This window comes from Peromyscus maniculatus, chromosome 22 (assembly GCF_049852395.1).
Source record: "Peromyscus maniculatus bairdii isolate BWxNUB_F1_BW_parent chromosome 22, HU_Pman_BW_mat_3.1, whole genome shotgun sequence".
Classification (NCBI taxonomy): Eukaryota; Metazoa; Chordata; class Mammalia; order Rodentia; family Cricetidae; genus Peromyscus; species Peromyscus maniculatus.
This window is the reverse complement of record NC_134873.1, coordinates 38,824,676-38,844,817: the sequence shown is the minus strand read 5'-3', so window position 1 is coordinate 38,844,817 and position 20,142 is coordinate 38,824,676. Positions and strand designations below refer to the sequence as shown.

At 46.8% G+C, this 20,142-nt stretch overlaps 2 protein-coding genes across 5 annotated transcripts in view; both read right to left on the bottom strand.

Annotated features, from left to right (window-relative positions):
* Positions 1–7,137: 7,137 nt before the first annotated feature.
* Positions 7,138–9,576, bottom strand: Ccdc121 (coiled-coil domain containing 121). Of its 2 annotated transcripts, none has more exons than XM_042267135.2 (2): positions 9,239–9,576; positions 7,138–8,374 (listed from the first exon to the last, which is right to left on the bottom strand). In XM_042267135.2, exon 2 carries the CDS (start codon positions 8,338–8,340, stop codon positions 7,483–7,485), a length of 858 nt encoding a protein of 285 aa, XP_042123069.1. In that variant the 5' UTR covers positions 8,341–8,374; positions 9,239–9,576; the 3' UTR covers positions 7,138–7,482. The 2 variants fall into 2 exon arrangements, with proteins under 2 accessions (XP_042123069.1, XP_015858900.1); XM_016003414.3 differs by having other exon boundaries at positions 9,051–9,574.
* A 2,743-nt stretch (positions 9,577–12,319) lies between these two features.
* The window catches only part of Znf512 (zinc finger protein 512), a 44,544-nt gene continuing 36,721 nt past the window's right edge, over positions 12,320–20,142 (bottom strand). For all 3 annotated transcript variants that reach the window (XM_076559390.1, XM_076559391.1, XM_076559392.1), the window contains 4 exons: positions 18,546–18,647; positions 16,900–16,962; positions 15,674–15,772; positions 12,320–14,231 (listed from right to left, as the gene is read on the bottom strand). In XM_076559390.1, coding sequence (XP_076415505.1) covers positions 13,911–14,231; positions 15,674–15,772; positions 16,900–16,962; positions 18,546–18,647 — 585 coding nt within the window. In that variant the 3' untranslated portion in view covers positions 12,320–13,910. The remainder of the gene's footprint in view (positions 14,232–15,673; positions 15,773–16,899; positions 16,963–18,545; positions 18,648–20,142) is intronic.

Here is a 20,142-nt window from a genome sequence, read left to right as displayed (position 1 = left end):
AAAAAAAGCCAAGTTTTGAAATCCCTGCTGTTTCAATGTAGTCATATTCCAAGCACATGGGAAATCCCACTCATTATGTTGGAAATAAAAGCAGGCTCATTGTAATTTTTTTTTTTTTTTTTTTTTTTTTGTTTTTAGAGACAGGGTTTCTCTTGTGTAGCTTTGTGCCTTTCCTGGAACTCACTTGGTAGCCCAGGCTGGCCTCGAACTCACAGAGATCTGCCTGGCTCTGCCTCCCGAGTGCTGGGATTTTTTAAATATATTGGGGTAACAGAAGGAGCTCAAACCTGGAGATAATTTAATATTTAAAGTCCCTTTGTATAACACCTGTACTCCCAGCACTCAGAAAAACTGAGGCAGAAGATGGTCAAGTTCAAGGCCCAGATGAAAAACACAAGGTGGCAAGAGATGGAAGTAAGTCCCAAATGCAGTTGTGTCCATAGCAGATGAGCTCCCGAGACCTGATGGTCATGATGGGTCATTCGAGGTGAGGGAGACGTGGTGCCTGAACCGTATCCTGCCCCCTGCCCTTGCAACACCCTTTTCTCTCTTCCTCCCCATGGAAAGAGGTCTAAGGACACAGCATAGATTACCCAGACCACACTGCTCTCTAAAAATCCAATGGGACCTGACCAATCAGGAGGCGGTGCTGGATACATCCAAGGTGTTGGTTGTATTAATATGAACTCTCAAGTATGATTCTGTCCCAGTTAGATTTCAGTATCAACTTGATACAACCAAGAGTCACCTGTGGGAAGATCGTCTCAAGTGAGGGGTTACCCAGATCAGATTGGCTTGTGACTATACCTATGGAAGATTGTCTTGATTTTTAATTGATGTAGGAGTGCCATCCCTGGGCAGGTGGTCCTAGGGTTCTAGGTTATAAAAGCAAGCTAGCTGAGCATGAGCCACAGGGAGCTAGCAAAAGGCATTCCTCCATGATTTCTGCCCCACGTTCCTGCCTTGACTTCCGTGGTGGTTTGAATAAGAATGTCCCCACCACACCTATGGTGATATTTTATTTGTACTAAAATGTGATTTGTATGTTAATAAATAAAATTGCCTGGGGGTCAGAGCTAATAGCAAGCCTTAGCAAAAGCTGGGCGGTGGTGGCGCACACCTTTAATCCCAGCTTTTGGGAGGCAGAGCTAAGCAGATCTCTGCGTGTTCAAGGATACAGCCAGCATGGAGACACACACCTTTAATCTCAATACCAACCATAGAAGACCTGGAGGTCTGTACAGACAGGCAGTGACAAGGAGGTCATGTGGTTGGGTTTACAACCAATGAGAAGGCAGAACAGAAACACTATAAAAAGACAGACACACAGGAAGTAGCTCTCTTTCTGAGAGGTAGGGCAACAGTGACAGTGAAGGGTAAGGTTTTTTTAGCTTTTAGCTATTGCTCTGACCTCTTGGCTTTCATCTCTGTATTGGCTTTGTGTTTCTTATTTAATAAGACAGTTGGTTACATCTACACACACCCACTTAAAGACTCATATATTTGAATAGTTAGTCACCAGGGACTGGAACTTTTTGATAGAGTTAGAAATGTACAGTGGTACAGTATGAAACTAGAACCAGAAGCCACTTTAAGTCCCTGTACCTTACAAAAATAAGTTTCTGTTTCCTAAACCTAATGGACCCTGCAAAACATGTTTTTCAACCTGCTCTGAACTCATGATCCCATGATGTATGACTGCCCTTTGCCTTACAAAATATGTTTTCAAGATACTCTGATCTATACCCATGACCACCACCCCATCATATGGGACTCTCCTTCCACATGATGTATATTCTTGCTTTTATTCTTACCTTTCATTGTATTTTTTTCTAGCAGCCAATTATCCCACCCCTGTAAACATGCTTACAGTTGTTTTCTATTAACCTTAACCTTTCCCCATATAAGAGACCTCAAAAAGCCAATAAAGGACTGTGTTAGTATTTTGACCCGCTCCTTAGAAACCAATGTTAGTATTCTGACCCGCCCCTTAGAAACCAGTGTTAGTATTCTGACCCGCCCTTTGCAGTACATCCTCCCTGAGCTGAGGCAGTCCTGGATCAGGATCCATGGTGGGATTATAACACCCCAGGTGGCTCCCTAGTTGAGAATCAGTTTACTACCTGCCTCCCAGCAGGTCTTCCTAAGGCTGCCCTCAAACCAGTAAACTGTGAAAAGCTACAAGACATAGTTTAGGACAGACAAGAGAATCCGTCTCAATTTCTAGAAGGACTTACAAAGGCCCTCTTACAGTGTACTAATCTAGATCCTGAGAGCCCAGAGGGCAGACAGCTCCTTATGACCCATTTCGTTTTGCAGAGCTTCCCCAACATTGGGGCTAAATTTTAGGCATCTGGAGAGAGGGGCCCATGACCCCACAGGCAGAAGTCTTAGCGCTGGCTTTTAAGGTGTACCCAGGGGGAAGATGAGGAAGCATGTAAATAGAAATACCAAATGCTGGCCACAGCCGTCTGGCTGGCCACCCGAGGGCCCCCAGGTCCTTGTTTTAAATGTGGTCGAGAAGGCCATTGAGCGCATACTTGCCCTGCCCCACATGGGCCACCAGGGCCATGTCCAAAGTGCTACCAAGTGGGACATTGGTCAGCTGACTGCCCCCATGCACCTCATGGCAGGGGGACATCAAACACAGACCACCCTCCAATCAACCTTCAGGACCTGGCCATGGACGATTGTAGGAGCCTAGGCTCCGGTCCTAACAACTGTCATCTCCCACAGGGAGCCATTACGGTATTAGGGCAATCCATTTCCTTCCTCGTGGACACCAGGGCCACTTACTCGGTCCTGAGGGAGTTTTGGGGACCCTTCTCCCCTTCTCGTCTCCCTGTTGTTGGGGTAGGGGGACAGAATTACCTATCTCATCAGACCCCACCACTTAATTGTATTTTCAGGGGTATCCCTCTCACCCACACATTTTTGGTCATGCCAACCTGCTCTGTGCCCCTAATGGGAAGAGATTTTTTTTTAGCCAAGGTAGGAGCTTCCATTTTATTTGCTCCCTCCATTCGCCTGACCCCAGACTCGCCAGCAGCTCCTCTCCTCCTCCGCCTAGCCTTTTCCCCCACCCCCAACCCAGGGGAATTCCTCCTCATACACAGTGACACAAACAGGGCCCTGCTCTCTTAAGTTCCAAAGGACACCAAGATCAACTGCCTTGTCTCCAATTCCAGAAGAACAAGGTTTCATCCCACAACCGAACTCAATCCCACGGATTGGGAACCCCATAGGATTTCCTTCCTGATTCTCCACTCTGCATTCTCCTGTCTCTACTGACCATAAATTCTGCTTCATCAGTTTCCTTCTGTGACTCTAATAACATAATCAAATTTCTAATGAACTACTCAACTAACTTTCAGGACCATTAGCCATAGAGCTGGAGGCGCAAGGACCATCAAATATACCCAGGCGGTAAGAAACAGTAACACTCCAGAGGTATTCACACCCCCAGACTCAAAAGGGTCTGGACTCTGCAAAAACAGACTTTAATATAATAGTTTACTACTGTTAAATGCCCTCAGCCATCAATCACCTGTGTCTCTTGGATGCTGGAGTGATACCGAGATAATGAAAGGAAACAGGTACCTTAAGGTTTGTCTCGGGTGAAGATAGGAAGCCTAATTGATAATAATAGAAAAAAGAAAGCATGTTCCAGATTTCTCTTTCTCTCTCTTGCTATATGACTCCATAATTTTAACACTAACCAATAAAACTCTGATAGCAGACTACTGTGGTGGTATTGTGTTCCCCAAAATATTGTGCACCATAATAAACTTATCTGGGGTCAGAGACAGAACAGCCACTAGATACAAAGTCTAGGAAATGGTGGCACTCACGCCTTTAATCCTAGCATTTCAGAGGTAGAAATCCCTCTGGATGTCTGTGAGTTCAAGGCCACATTGGAAACAGCCAGGCATGGTGACACATGCCTTTAATCCCAAGAAGTGAGCCTTTAATCCCAGGGAGTGATTGCAAAAACAGAAAGATATATAAGGTGTGAAGACCAGAAACTAGAAACATTTGGCTGGTTAAGCTTTCAGGCTTCTAGCAGCACAGTTCAGATGAGATTCATTCTGGACTCAGAGGCTTCCAGTCTGAGGAAACAGGACCAGCTGAAGAATTGGCGAGGTGAGGTGGCTGTGGCTTATTCTGCTTCTCTGATCTTCCAGCTTCACCCCAATACCTGGCTCCAGGTTTGATTTTATTAATAAGAACTTTTAAGATTCATGCTATAGACTACTAAACATTATAACATCATAGCTACCAGCTCAGGATTATAAATTCCCTTTGATTGCTTTGTTGTTGTTGTTGTTTTTTTTTTGTTATTTTCAAGACAAAGTTTCTCTGTGTAGCTTTGGAGCCTACCCTGTACTTCACTCTGTAGACCAGGCTGACCTCGAACTCACAGAAATCCACCTGCCTCTGCCTCTCAGGTGCTGGGATTAAAGGCGTGTGCCACCATCACCCAGCTCCTGGTTGCTTCTTAAGACATCTAAAATTTGTCTCCTTAGTAAACAAAAAATTCTTCTGAGCTCCAGAGAGTTGGCTTGGCCCCACCCGGACAAGTCAGATCCACTTCAGCTTGTCAGGTCCAAGCTGTCAGATCCAAGCAGCACTGGACAGATTCTACAGGGCTCCAAACAACAGCAAAGAGAATCAGCTACCTCAGAAAGTCCAGCTACCTCAGGAAAAGCCCCTGCTTATCCACCCCCCAAAATGAACCGATGCCCACCATGTCAGCTGGAAGCGGTTCTGAGAGACACAGTGCTCCCATCCCTTTCACCCACCACCTCCAAACCCTTTACTTTTTATAATAACAAAAAGGGTGGGATGTTATTATTCCTAGCTGGAGTCACATGACTGCGCATGCGCTGTCAGCAGTCAGGCAAAATGCTTAGTCGCTCTACCATTTCCCTTCCCTAATAAATTATGCAGAGAAACTTCCCTTGCCCAGGCTTAGCGAGAAAGGTACATGAGAATGGTAGAAGTTACAACACATAGATGCCAGGAACGCTCATCAGAGAAGACCACCTGTGCTCCAAACCCCTCCCTGACCTTCGAAAACGATAGACTTGCAAGAAAAATGTGTTCACCCTGTTCCCCACTTGCTGACGGGTTATCAGCAGCGGTCTTCCTTGTAGAACGTTAGTGAAAGTGACATGCTGCTTCTAGCCTTGTAAGCTGTGTTTTCTTCCCCTCTTCCTTGGCTAGATCAAATGGCCCTATCGGAGAAGAGTGCACAAAAATGGAAGACCGCTGCTTCCCCGTGTGATCTTGTGAAGGGGACCCACCTAATAGCCAGAAACACCTATCTGAAACCATGAATGGGGCAAGAAATGGATCTGTTGAAACATTACACACTCATCTCTTAAAGCCAGCTCTAAGCCGGGTAGTGGTGGTGCACGCCTTTAATCCCAGCACTCGAGAGGCAGGGGCAGGAGGAGCTCTGTGAGTTCGAGGTCAGCCTGGTCTATAGAGAGAGTTCCGGGATGGCCAGGGCTGTTACACAGAGAAACCCTGTCTCAAAATTAAATAACTAAATAAACAGCTCTGGTATACAGCTTTATTTGTCCAGAAGGAAGAATAAATAGTAATGTAGTCACACACTGGGTTATATAAGCTATAAATTTAATAAGGGTTTCTCCTAATAATTACAAATAAATCTGAAATATACTGGGGTCCAGGAAAAGCAACTTATAGAACACATCAAATGTACCATTTATATAATGTATATTATACAAATATATGATTATATAGTAACACCAAACAGCATAGACAACAGAGGGATGTCAACTGAATTTTCATGTTTATTTTTCAGCACTAAGAACTGTACCTAGGAGCTTTCCCCTACTACACCAACACCCTAACCACTGACATATATATATATATATATATATATATATATATATATATATATATATATATATGCTTTAGATATTTCCTTGCTGCACACCTACTCTTAACTCTCTCTCGCCCCCTAGTCACTTCTATTCTGGAGCCAACAGTTCCACTGTGTGTTCAGATGTGGAAGCCAACAGAATCATTTTCATTTGTCTCCTGCCTCTCTGTCCGTACCTCTTACCAGCATCACCTTCACCTCCCGTAGGTAGAAGTTTCTGTCCTGCCAGCAACTCCCAAATAAGCTGCTCCCAAAATTACCGCACAGATGGGCTGGAGAGATGGTTCAGAGGTTAAGAGCACTGACTGCTCTTCCAGAGGTCCTGAGTTCAATTCCCAGCAACCACATGGTGGATTCACAACCATCTGTAATGAGATCTGGTACCCTCTTCTGGCCTGCAGACATACATGCTGTATACATAATAAATAAATAAATAAATCTTAAAAAAAAATTACCACACAGAAGCTTATACTAATTTTAAATGCTCTGCTGGTAGCTCAGGCTTATTACTGACTGGCTCTTACACTTAAATTAACCCATAATTCTTATCTATGTTTAGCCACGTGGGTTGGTACCTTTTCTCAATATGATATTCTCATCTTGCTTCCTCTGCATCTAGCTGGCGACTCTCTGACTCCGCCCTTCCTTTTCCCATCATCCTTAGTTTGGTCACCCCACCTATACTGACCAATCAATGTTTTATTACACCAATTCGAGTGACAAATCTTTACAGTTACAAGAGGATTATTCCACAGCACCCTCCTTTACCCAAATTATCTGATCTTTCATCAGCAATACTTGTGTGTGTGTGTGTGTGTGTGTGTGTGTGTGTGTGTGTGTGTGTGCCATGTTGCCCATGTGGAGGAGAGAGGGCTACTTGAAGGAGTCTGTTGCTTCCTCTACCCTGGGTTTTGGGGCTCATACTCAGACTTGGCTGCCCACACTCTTACCATCTGCCATTTCGCTGGCAATACTTTTGTTATATGTGCAGTTCTTTTTTTTTTTTTTTTAATGACTCACCTCACTCTGATTTTAGGGCCTTTGCATTCAGTACCTGTCTCTTCCTGAGAGATCTCCCTCCCCAATTTGCTCAATAGGTTTGAATATTCAGGTCTAGCTTCCTGTTACTTCACCCAATTCCTTTAACATCCCCCAGTTTCGTTTCCTCTGTAAAGGAGAATGTTCACTAAGGTAGTTGTAATTTTTAGCATTACCACAGACTGAGGCTAGAAGAGTGATTTATTGCACTGTGAATCCTGGTTTATGAAAAACGATCCCATGTCATCCAGTGGTCCTCCATGGGAATGTGTAAGAAACACACACACACACACACACACACACACACACACACACACACACATCTCAAAGTTATTTTCCAAGCTGGGAAAATCCAGGGTCACTGGCAATTCAACAGCCTCCCCAGTAGGCCAAGACAGTGCCAGAACCTAGTTGTTTATTTCCAATTCTAATTTCAAATAAATAAATTACCTCGGATCTATTCTTGACTTGGTGCATAAAGGGTGTGGTTCAGTGTGGCCTCGGGGCACCCTGTTCTTCGGGCAAGGGTCTTAATCATGACTTCTCTCTCTCTCTGCCTTCAGCTGGTGTCTCCCCCTAACTAAGGCTTCTTGGTACCATTGCTCCTCCTTCAGCTTCTCTTTCCAGTTCTCTAACTGCCTCTTTAGAGAATCCAGCTTGTGATACTCCCGGATCTGCCTCACCAATTCTTCCTGTAACTCCTGATTCTCTCTGCAGACACTAGAGCAAATCTCAGAATTCACCTTCTTGGCTGTTGATGCCAAGGCCCGGGCCTTATTCTTGACCTCCTTGCTTCTGCCCTGTCCCACCTGCAGGCATTTGAGTTCCTGCATCTCCCTGTCTAGGGGGATCTTTTGCTGCAGGAACTGCAAGAATGCCTCTTGGTCCCTTTTAGCAGTCACCGCTTTCATGTCCGCCAGCTCCTCCTGTAACGCCCGGATTTTCATCTCCTGGCCCTTCTTGACTACATTCATATGCTGCAGTGACTGAACCTGCTGCTTCAACTGGAACTGGGTGCTCTTCCCATGCAAGAGCTGCTTCTGAAGGTCTGCATTCTGTTGGGCAAACATGGATGCGAGTTCCTGTTTCCTCCGTCTCATCTCCCCGCACTCCTGGAAATAGTGATTCCACAGGTCCTCGTGTTTCTTCTTGCACAGGTCATTCCGCTTTCTTAGGAACTTCAGGAAGTAGTTGTTCTCAGTCTCCAGGTGGAGCGCCTCCTGTTGCAGTGCCTTGCTGTCCTGCAGCAGCAGCTCCTGCCGACGCCGGGTCTCTTCGATGTTCTTGCTCAGCTTCTCCAGTGCCTCAACTGTCCGCCGTTTTACCTTATTCTCCAATTTTGTGAGCCTCTCCGACTTGAAAAATTCATTTAGAACAGTGAGATACATCGACGGTTGGGGAGATCTGGGACTCGGGACAAACCTGGAGGAAGAATAAAGGAAACCTTCCTTTATCTGTTCTTAGACACAATTGAGAAAACAAGAACCAAAACTAACCCAGATCATTGTATTATTGTAATATGCCTCTCTCTCTCTCTCTCTCTCTCTCTCTCTCTCTCTCTCTCTCTCTCTCTCTCTCTTCTCTCTCTCTCTCTCTCTCTCTCTCTCTCTCTCTCTCTTTTTCCTGAGACAGGGTTTCTCTACATAACAGCCCTGGCTGTCCTGGAACTCTTTGCAGACTTTCAAGCCTTGAACTCCCAGAAATCCACCTGCATCTGCCTCCCAAGTGCTGGGATTAAAGGCGTGCGTCACCACTGCCTCGCCTTAGTTATGAGTTTTATCAGAGCAATAGAAACCCATCTAAGACAGGGTCTTTCACCAAGCCTGATGCTCACTGATTAAGCTAGGCTTGCTAGCTGGCCAATAAACATCTGGGATCTGCCTATTTCCACGCCCCCATCCCAACCTTAGGAGTTACAGGCGTGTGTTGCCTTGCTCCGCTTCCTAAATTGGTTTTGGTGATCGGAATTCAGGTCCTCTTGCCATGTGGTGGATACCTGAGCCGCTGGACCATCTCCCAGGTCCTCCCCCTTCCATCATTGTTGCCAAGCTTAGACCTTCCTCTCACATCAGTCTCCCTCCTCATCCTCAGTACCTACCTGGTTCTAGACTTCAGGCGTTTATCAGAGTGAATTTGGTGTTCACTGGAGGTATTCGCCCCAAAACTAGTGCTAGGTATCTGCCTTCTGCGAGCATCATTTTCAAGAGGTGTCTTTACTTTGGGGACAACATGATAGGACTTTGCATGGTTAGAGTTGACATCCCATGGTATCATGGTCTCACCTACCAAATTAGTCCTAACAGATTGACTGGATCTATCCCCAGATATCGGGCTTCTGAATTTTGAAATTTGGTTGTCCTGTCCTCGGGATTCCATGTCTTCTCTCACTCGTGAGGAGTCGGGCCTTGCCCCTCCCACGTACTAGTCCACTACCACCACCGCTTGTGGAAGTGCCCTACACACCACCTCAGTTGTCTGGCCCTTCCATTTCTTAGGCACTATCGCCAGTTAGCCCCAGCAAGGTAAAACCCACAGATGCCTCCCTGGCCTACCGCTGTCCCCTATTCCTCAGATTGGGGTCAAATGTTCCCTGCACGATGATCTCATGGAATGTCACAGAAGTCTCTCTAGTGATTTGGTGTCTCTATGGTGAGGGGCTAGACTGCACCTTCCGCCGAGTCTGAGACCTCATGGGACATCAGCCCACTGTGTGTCTGTTGGGATCGAGAACGGCAGGAGTCCAGAAGAATCACCTTTGGAGAAATGACTACTTTGAGGAGACATGGTAGGGGCCTGGTGAGAGGTAGCCTGTGGCAGGAAGGTGGTCAGAGCTGAAGGGAAGGAGAATCTCTGAGGTGGTAGAGAGTCTAGATGGTTGGCTTCTAGGCAACTAGACTTCCACTCCAGGTCCTTTCTCTGGGAAACCTGGGATGCTAACTTAGATCAGTTACTGTTGTCTTCTGCATATCCCCAGTGCACAGCAGGTGTAACTCTCCATGTTGTACACTGTCTTAAGGATGAAATAGATGCTTTTTTTGGTTTTTCGAGACAGGGTTTCTCTGTGTAGTTTTGGTGCCTGTCCTGGATCTCTGTAGACCAGGCTGGCCTCGAACTCACAGAGATCCACCTGGCTCTGCCTCCTGAGTCCTGGGATTAAAGGCATGTGCCACCACCGCCCGGCAAAATAGACATATTCTTAAAAGCCAGGGTTTAAGAATACATAACTCAGAGCTGGAGAAATGGTTCTCAGGTTAAGAGCACTGGCTGCTCTTCCAGAGGTCTCGAGTTCAATTCCCAGCAACCACATGGCAGCTCACAAACATCTGTAATGACATCTGGTGCCCTCTCTGGCTTACAGGCATACATGCAGGCAGAACACTGTGTACATAATAAATAAATAAATCTTTTTAAAAAAGAGTAACTCTTGCCTTGAATACAGAGGAAGCTGTCATAAATTAGCAGTGAAGCATCACTGAAGCAGGACCTACCATGTTCTGGGAATGAACAAAGAGCAAAATTGAAGTCAACAAGGATCCTCTTGTTATGACATTAATGTTCTAATAGCGAAAAACGCCAGGCAGTGGTGGTACACACCGTTAATCTCAGCACTCGGGAGGCAGAGGCAGGCGGATCTCTGTGAGTTTGAGGCCAGCCTGGTCTACAGGGCTATAAGAAACACCTGTATTCATACAGTAAGGAGGAGACTAAGAGTGAAGGAAGTGCTGTTCGGTGGGCAATCAAGCTTTTGAGCTGAGAGTTGATTGCTGAGCATAGGCCTAGAACATAGGCGTAGCACAGGACATTCAGGGGACCAGAAGAGGGCACGGGAGCAGGCGCGCGCACACACACACACACACACACACACACACACACACACACACACACACACCAGACAGACAAATAAATAAATAAAATTTTAAGAAATTCAGTGAACGAGAGGGGCTGAGATGTAGCTCAGTTGTCAGAGTGTTTACCTGGTGTACAAGGAGCCCCGAGTTCACTGTCCAGCACCAATTAAAGCTTGGTGTGACAGCACACACTAATCTCAACAGTCTGGAGGTGGACATAGGAGGACCTCCTCTTCTACACAGCGAGTCAAAGGCCAGCCTAGGAAAGGCTGCCGAGATGATGGATCAGTGGCCAGAAGCCTTTGCTGCTCTTGTAGAGGACCTGGGTTCAGTTCTCAGAACCCACGTGGTGGCTTTAAAAACATACATGGGAACTGGGGTATGTGGATGGTATTGCAGTCTTGGATGGGCATTTAGTATCCATCTTTCAGGACCGCACAAGTGTAACACTTCTCTAGTGGTTTTCTGGAGCCAAACATGCCTTGATTGACACACCCAGACCAACTGAAGTATTCACCTGGTCAGCTCTGGGAAAATCATCACCAAGGCCCTGGGGAGTGTTCTTGAACTTTGTTCATGAGACGACCTGAGTTTGATCCCTGGAATCCACATGATGGAAGATGAGAACTGACTCCCATGAGTTGTCTTCTGACTCCCTCAGGTTCACTGTGGCATTCAAACACACACACACACACACCACACACACACACACACACACACACACACACACACATATTTAATCAATCCATATTATCTGTATTATATGGATTACCATGCCCAGAATCCATGCCTCTTTCTTTCCTTCCTTCCTTTCTTTCTTTTTTTGTTCGTTGAGACAGGGTTTCTCTATATAGCCCCAGCTGTCCTGGAACTCACTCTGTAGACCAGGCTGGGCTCAAACTCAAGAGATCAGCCTACCTCTTCCTCCCCAGTGCTGGGATTAAAGCTGTATGCTACCACCATCCATGTGTCTCTTTTAATAGGACTAGAAATGTCACTTGCTGTTAATAGAAGAAATCCTGAGTTGTATAGAAAAAAAATTTTTGTTTTTTGGTAATGACTTATTTTTATTTTCTGCTTGCATGTCTGATGGAGACTTAGTAATACACACACACACACACACACACACACACACACACACACACGTTCACATTGCTCAACATCCTATGTGTACCAACTACTGTTGCCCTTGTTTTGTTTTATTCTAATGAATTCTAAAAGCTGAATACAGTGGCCAGGCCAGGCTATAGGAGTCTTGTTGATTCCTGGCCTTGGGAAGGATAAAGAAAAGGCCTGCTACAGGAGGCCCACGGGAAACGTGTCATGTCCCCTGCATCCGCTCCCCTTTGCTGCCATCATTGTGAGTAGCAGATTTCAGGAGCCAAGGAATTATAAAAAGACGTGGAACTCCACCCCCACCCCACCCCCCCACCCCCCGACCCCGGCCTGCGCCATCTTCTGAGTCCCATGTGGTGTCAGCACGGAGTATGATAGCAGAGAGGCAGCAAACAGGGCCACAGACTTTCTAATGAGTCATTTTATTTGCCATTGTCAAATATTATCCAAGTCCTTGTCACCGGAACTTAACATAGCTTCTCATTTCTCCCCTCGACGACCCTCATCTACTACAGGACCTTCAAGGGTGTAAGTAGGAACAAAAACAGCACAAAGACATCATTTCCTCAACTTGCTTCAAAATGACCCCTTCTGGCAGTGCCCAATTCAAGTTTTAATGCCCCGTTATTGAAAAGTGGTCTTCACAAAGCACACATGATAAAGCTATTTAGAGGAGCACAGAGAACAGAGACTTGCGGGTGGCGAACAGCCTTTCCGAGTTTGAAAAGGTAGTATTTGTCCACCTCAAGGTTAACATTGTGAGTGGCACGTGCCACACAATAGGCAGGAATAGAGGAGAACAGTATTTACACAGGAGGAGGAAGAGGAACCAGGAACACGACAACAAGGCTACTTACTCTAACCCATGTTCCAAAGATACCCACCCTCACGGGGAGAGAGTCCACTCAACACCACCAGACAGGCATGAGGTACAGAGAGAGACCATTCTTTCCGGCTCCAGAGAAATATCTACATCTGGTGTCCAAAGCTCACGATATAAAGCAGATAGAACTCCATATACAAAACAGTAGGACAGTATTCTCAGAGTATTCAGGGACAGAGGCGGGCCAATGCCCTGGCTGAGGACACACGTGGGCGTGGCCTAACGAGGTAAGTGCAGGGAGAGGGCAAGCACACCCTGAACCCCAGTGGCCTTTCCAGAGGCCAGGGCACCGAGTCAACACAGCGGGGGACTGAGTCATTTCCCAACCCTTAAAACCAAGGAGCGAAGTCGGGCTTTTGGGGCACTGAAACTGGCACCCCAGGAAAGTGGGGCAGTGTTTCCTGCCCCTGCCCTGCCCTTCCTTCTCACCTTAGTGTGTGGGACAGACCCCTGAGGCTGTGTTTTCATGCCTGTGGGTCCAGTTAGTCCCTGCTCCAAGCATAGTGAGCGTCCAGCTTTTTCATGCTACATCATTTTCTTTCCTCAACAGTAAAATCAAATTACAGACAAGTATCCTCCGTCAGATTCTGCTTCCCGGGGTTCGGGGTCACACTACAACAAAAGCGACGGCTCTCCTTTCTAATCTTCTATGTCACAAATGCAGAAAGATAAAACATGTCATGGCTTAAAAAAAAAAATCAGTTTGGATCTGTTTTATGAGCTAGATGATGGAGTCGCCACTAAATCAACAAAGACTCCAAGAACATTCATAACCCGGGCAGGAAAGAAGAAAGAAAGCCAGCCGAAGGTTTCTTAACCTTGCGCAGGGCCCGGGGACCTGCAGATGCTTTTCTAGGGGGACCTCTTTGGACAACAGAAAAAGCAAAAGGACTCTAACGGGAAGATGAATTTACTAAGGCGGGGGGTGGGGGGGGTGGGGTGAAAGTGAACTAGTCAGGAAGACCGTGAAATGCACACAGAGGAGCTGAGAGCCACAGCCCAGCAGCAACATCTGACAGCATCTTCACCCAGCCCCTGGACCCAGGCCTCCCCTGCACACGTCTCCATGACAACAGCATCACACCCACTCTCCTAGGAGCAAGACCAGTGCCTACTTCCTCCCTCGTTTGTGAGTGGTCTTGGCGGGCTCTGCTTTCTGGGACTGCGCTGGCACTGGCTCCTGCTCTGACCCCTTACATAAAGCGGACACCACCAGTTCCTCATTCCCGCCCTGCCCCTTCCCTGCCCTCGGCTCCGGCTGGCTCTCTGGAGGCTCGGGGTGCGGCTGCTGCTGCTGCTGCTGCTGCTGCCTTCTCAGAGACCGCCGGCTCCCTTGCTGCTGCCGCTGCTTCTCCTCTTCCTGCTGTCGCTGCTTTATCTTCATCAGCTTCTCGAAGCTCTTGGTGGTGGTCGGGTTTACAATGAACCAATCCTAAAAGGGCGAAGCAGAAACGGGGGCCACTTAGAAACGCCACGAGGGAAACACGAAGGTACAGGAAGGATGGAGAGAAGGTAGTGTTAGGTGGATAGTATAGGAATGAGGGAGCACATGGGCCCTCAGAGCTCCATTTTAAACTGGAGAAATCCAATATGCATCAGTTCTCTTAAGTGAGTACTGTGTAATGAATGCACGATTCTGTGTAACTTAATACGTGATCCAGACACAGGTGTGGCGGTGCATGTCTGGACTCTTAGCACTTAGGGTCGTTTCTGGACACGCAGCAGGTCTGAGTGCAGCCTGGCTGTACTAAGACCTTGTCTCAAAAATCCAAAACCTGGGCTGAAGAGATGGCTCAGCAATTAAGAGCACCAGAGGACCCAGGTTCTGTTCCCAACCTAACAACGAACATCCCACAGCCACCCGTAACTACAGTTCCCGGGGACCTGACATTGGCAGCAGCAGCACAAGGTGGTACACGTACTTACATGCAGGCACACAATTTTACACAGTGAAAGGAAAGGAAAAGGCTGTGATCATAGAGTGTATCTACGCGGCGTCATGTCACCTGTCACCTCCTGCTGTGTAACACCCTGGGACGGAAGCGCTGGCTCACGGGGACGCTCATGTCACCACACTACAGTGACAGGAGCGTGAATTTCCCATCAGAGCCTGAGTGCAGTTCTCCTCTCCTCTGGCTTCCTGGAAGTCACTTCATCCCTTTGAGCCTCATTTAAAAAACCATGGGGTGGTGGCGCACGCCTTTAATCCCAGCACTCGGGAGGCAGAGCCAGGAAGATCTCTGTGAGTTCAAGGCCAGCCTGGTCTACAGAGAGAGAGATCCAGGACAGGCACCAAAACTACACAGAGAAACCCTGTATTACAAAAAAAAAAAAAAAAAAAACCCAACCAAAATCATGGGGTAGAGGAAATTTATTATATTCTGGAAATGCATGAGCCTGAATCTAAGTAATCCAATTAATCTCCCAGGTGGGACGATCAACTCACTGGAAACAGCTAGGAGAAGGAGCGCTACCACAGGACAGATCAGCACATTCCCCAGTGGGCAAAGTGAAGCCTCCCAACCACACGATGAAAGGTGACAGTCACTGGCCACCTATGCCTAGTGAGCTCTTGAAACAGGGGAAGTCCTGTTTATAGGGGCTCAAAGATGTCCAGCCATAGTGGGCTCAAATATCTCCACAGAAAGATACATTTACCACTCTTCTAATTTCTGAGAGCATTTTAACTCTGGCAAGTTCTCAACCTTAATTACTTTGCCAGTCCTAGTACGTGAAGCCGGGGACAAGGTCCACTCCTTACAGCTTGAAGACGGACACACAGTTACAGAGACCCAGGGGAAGTGGAGCCCACACCTCAGCTTGAAGACGGACACACAGGGCTACACAGACATTAGGGGGAAGCGGAGCCCGCACCTCAGCATGGACAGAGTTGATGTGATACTTGACGCCACTCTCTGAGACAAATTCTTTCTGACACAGAAGACACTTGTATTTTCCAGCCACAAAGGTGCCCTGTTTGCAAGACAGAAAGAAGAGAGAATTAGGGGTAATTTCAGGAAAACATACCTGGGCGTTGTGCAGGGACTGTGAGAGATGAAATGGGGGCGTCTGCTTAATCAGAAACCATAGGGAATGGTCCAAAATGGTGATATAGATATGAAAACCGTATCTATATAGATACAGACATGAAAACCAGCTGAGACGAACTCTCACCGCCACACACCTGTCCGGATGCCATTCTGCACCAACACCTGCTGCCCTGCGACACAGCCTGGCATTCTCCTGCTCCCGATACGTTCCGGGCCACTGTTTCTACCTTCTTGGCTCCTTTTTGCTTCATATTTGGCTTTCCTTGATTCCTCTCCACCAATAATCAAACCCCCCAAGTTCACTAGAGGCACCAGGCTCTGTCCTTCCCACTGTGAACCATGGCGGAAACCGTGCCTTGGAAATCCCAAATAAGATGAATACCATCCATAGTTCCTAGTCTAAGGACTCGGAAGCTAGGATCAGGGTGACACTCTCCTACGCACTGCTACACAGACCTGGCTGACATGTCCACAGCTCCCTCGAGGCCTTGAAATGAGACCCCCGCCTCCCCTCCTGAGGCCGCACATTTCAATGCTGCTCATGCTGTGTGAGGAGATACTTCTCAGTGGGACTGAAACGTGGACACCTGGGTCACCATGGAAATGATTCAGAGAGATGAGTGGTTGTTAGCCTGAGTCCCTGTCCTCCCTCCCATCCCATGGGGCCAGCAGAGTCGAGATGGGTTTGGAGGATCTTCACCAGTCCAAACAAGTTTTCAGGAAGATTATGGCAAAATAAGGCAAGGGAAGCCCAGTGTGTGAGGCCAGGGAGGTGAAGGCAGTCTCTGGTTGTGATTCCAAATTCATAGGGTTTTCTTCCAATTCCCTAAATGAGCATGACATGAATTTGTTGAACTTTTCTGCATCCTAGATGCACCCTGCTATTCCATCTAATATGAGACCAAGAATGGTCATGATACTGAGGCCGAAGGGCAGCCTCTGAAGATGACGACCAACAGAACGACTGGCTGTTCCCCTAGAGAGAATTCTCTTCTACGCCAGACTACTGGAGAGGACGCATTAAGATAGTAAATTGAAAATGTTACAAACCAGTGTGCAAGAGCCCAGGTGAGCTTTAAGGCCAGATACACTGCTGTAGACAGCCTCACATCCCTGCAAAAGAGAAGTGACCTCTCTTAGCAACACGGTCATTTACACTGGCCAGTTCCACATCAATCGCCAGTGCCACAAACCAAATCCTAAAAAGACACACACGAGAGGACAGAGGCAGGAAGGAAACCCAAAGGAAAGACGCGAAGGAAGGTGGACATGTAAGCTTGAGCCGTTCCTTTCCCTGATCCTCTCTCTGACATTTAACAAAATACCCAGTTTCGGTTATATTTTTTACTCTATTTTATTTGGTGTAAATATATTAACTACATTTGTATTTATTCCCTCCAAAAGGACGGCACTATCAGCTCTGGTACCAATTTTAAAGATAGCAGCAAAGCTCTACCACTCTATCATTGGAAGTGGAGTCCATTCACATTTTCTCTGAGTCTAGGTTCGCCCTACTGTGATGGTCTGAATTAAGAAATATTGCCCCACAGACTCCTGTCTTAGTTACTTGATTGCCGTGAAGAGACACCATTGACTAAGGCAACTTATAAACGAAAGCATTTAATCGAGGAATTGCTTACAGTTTCAGAGGGTCGGTCCATGACCATCATGGCAGGAAGGACGGCAGCAGACAGGCAAGCATGGTGCTGGAGCGGTAGCTGAGAGCTTACATTACCCACAAGTTGGAAGCAGAGTCAAAGCTAGCTGGGAATGGCCTGGACTTTGGAAACCTCCAAGCTTGCCTGTTCCCAGAGACACACCTCCTCCAACAAGGCCACAGCTCCTAATCCTTCCCAAGTAGTTCTGCCAACTAGGAACTAAGCATTCAATATATGAACCTGTAGGGGCATTCTCATTCAAACCTCCACAGCTCCCATACGACCCTGGTCCCACTTGGTGATACTGTTTGGGAAGTTGTAGAACTTCCAGGAAGTGGAGCCTTGCTGGAGGAAGTGCATCATTGGGGGTGGGATTTAAGCATTAGTCCCACTCAATTTCCTGTCTGCGCTCTGCTTCAAGCTTGCTTTTGAGGATATGGACCTTTAGCTTTCCGTTCCTGCCGCCACACCTGCCACCCGCCATCACATCTGGCACCCACCACTATGCTTCCCCACCGTGATGGGCTCTTGTCCCTCTAAACTGTGAGCCCAAATAGACTTCCTCCTGTGAGCTGCTTCTGGCCATGGCGTCACAGCAACAGAAAGGGAACTAATATACTGTGATGCCTTTGACTAAGGCTGCTATGGAAGTGAGGCTGTACAAATTGTGCAGTGGGACCTTAAAAGATTTGCATCTTTTACTTCTGTGTCTGAAGTTAGTCACTTACATTCCCTACTGGTAATCCTGCTGTCCTGCAGATAGAGACACCATATGGAGTGCCATCTGCTCAGCTGAATGCAGCTGCATGGGACATTCCAGTTCATGGCCCCCATGAGTGATCTCAAATAACGCTGCGTATAGCAGCAGGGCTGTCCTGACGATCTCAACAGAATTATGGAGGTCCCCAATTCTGAACAGACTCAATAACTGTTGCACGTATCCACTACAGTTCAAGGACTTGGTCATGAATCAACCAGTAACTAAAACAGCAGATTCTCCAGAAGCATTTGCTGATATAATGAAAGAGGAAGAATCACCTGGTTAGGACACTGGATGCGATGATACTTCTTGATATCTGTCTTCCACTTGTGCAGTACCTCCTGGCTGAATGTAGGTAACCCAGGGCGAGTATATTTCAACTAGAAGACAAGAAACATTGCGAGAATGCAACTCCCAATGGTAACACTCCCAAACTTCATGCCTACTGTAAGAAACGGATAGTTATTTCCACCATGCATGTGAACGCGAATGCAGTGTCTGCAGAGGCCAGGGAGAGGCTTTGGATCTGCTGGAGCTGCAGTTACAGGCTGCTGTGAGCTGCCAAATGTGGGTGTTAGGAAAAAGTGCTCTTAGCTACAGAGCTACCATTTCTGACTGCTCGTCCATAGGACCGGGGTTCAATTCCCAGTACCCACGTGGCAGCTCACAACTGTTTTTAACTCCTGTTCCAGGGGATCCAATGCCCTCGTACCTGCAGGCAAAACACCAATGTACATAAAATAAAAATGAATCAATTAAAAAGGAAAATGCAAATAGAATAATTCGGGAAGTGGCATTGCCCTTCTCTACTGTTCTGTTCCTATAAGTTTGCCTCAGAGCCATGGCAACATCACACACACATACACAGTGGTGATTTGCATGAGAATGATCCCTAGACATCACTCCAGCTGATCCTGATGCCACGTCTCCCTGATCCACCATGCCACAATAGTGATGGACTCTTACGCTTTGGAACTGTAAGCCCCAAAGAAACCACTTCTTCTCTAAGTTACCTCAGTCATGGTGTTATATTACAGCAACAGAAAAGTAACCCATAATCTCAACCCCCCCTCCCTCTGTGTGTGTGTGTGTGTGTGTGTGTGTGTGTGTGTGTGTGTGTCTACGTATGATTATATATGGGCTTTATGTAGGCCCATGAACACCTACATATATACAGCATGGCTCTGCACTGGCAGGACCCAGAGGCAATGAGAGCCAAGTAGGAAAGAACGCACTTGGCACTCGTATCTTCTGCTCTATAGTCTAAACATATTCTCTTGACAGGAACCCGCATAGCTTATACGAATGGTTAATTTCAGGAGTGGGAAAACACAAGCTAATCTTTCAGTATCTTATGGTGTTCAAAACAAAACTAAACAAGTGTGGGCTGGAGAGACGGCTCAGAGGTTAAGAGCACTGGCTGCTTTTCCAGATGACCTGGGTTCAATTTCCAACACATACAATTTACAATCATCTGTTAACTCAAATCCTAGAGGATCTGATGTCTCCTGGCCTCTGCAGATACCAGGCATGCACGTGATGCATGTATATACATGTAGACAAACACTCACACACATAAATTAGTTTTTGTTTTTTTGTTTTTTGTTTCTCAATACAGGGTTTCTCTGTGTAGCCCTGGCTGTCCTGGAACTCACTCTGTAGACCACTCTGGCCTTGAACTCAGAGATCCACCTGCCTCTGCCTCCAGAGCACTGGGATTAAAGGTGTGCACCACCACACCCAGTAATAAATACGTTTTTTAAAAGTAAAGAAGTGTTTAGACACATCAAAAGACTCAGGAGTCTACTTGACTTACCTCTGATACTCCAATCTGGGTCGATTGGAGCAGAAAGCTAAATACTACTAGTAATGAAT

Coding starts and splice junctions, on each gene's coding strand:
- Ccdc121 (XM_016003414.3), bottom strand. CDS start 9,328: ATGGAATCCCGAGGACAGGACAACCAAATTTCAAAATTCAGAAGCCCG. Junction 8,375..9,050: donor CGCCTGAAGTCTAGAACCAG/GTAGGTACTGAG, acceptor TTCTTCCTCCAG/GTTTGTCCCGAGTCCCAGAT.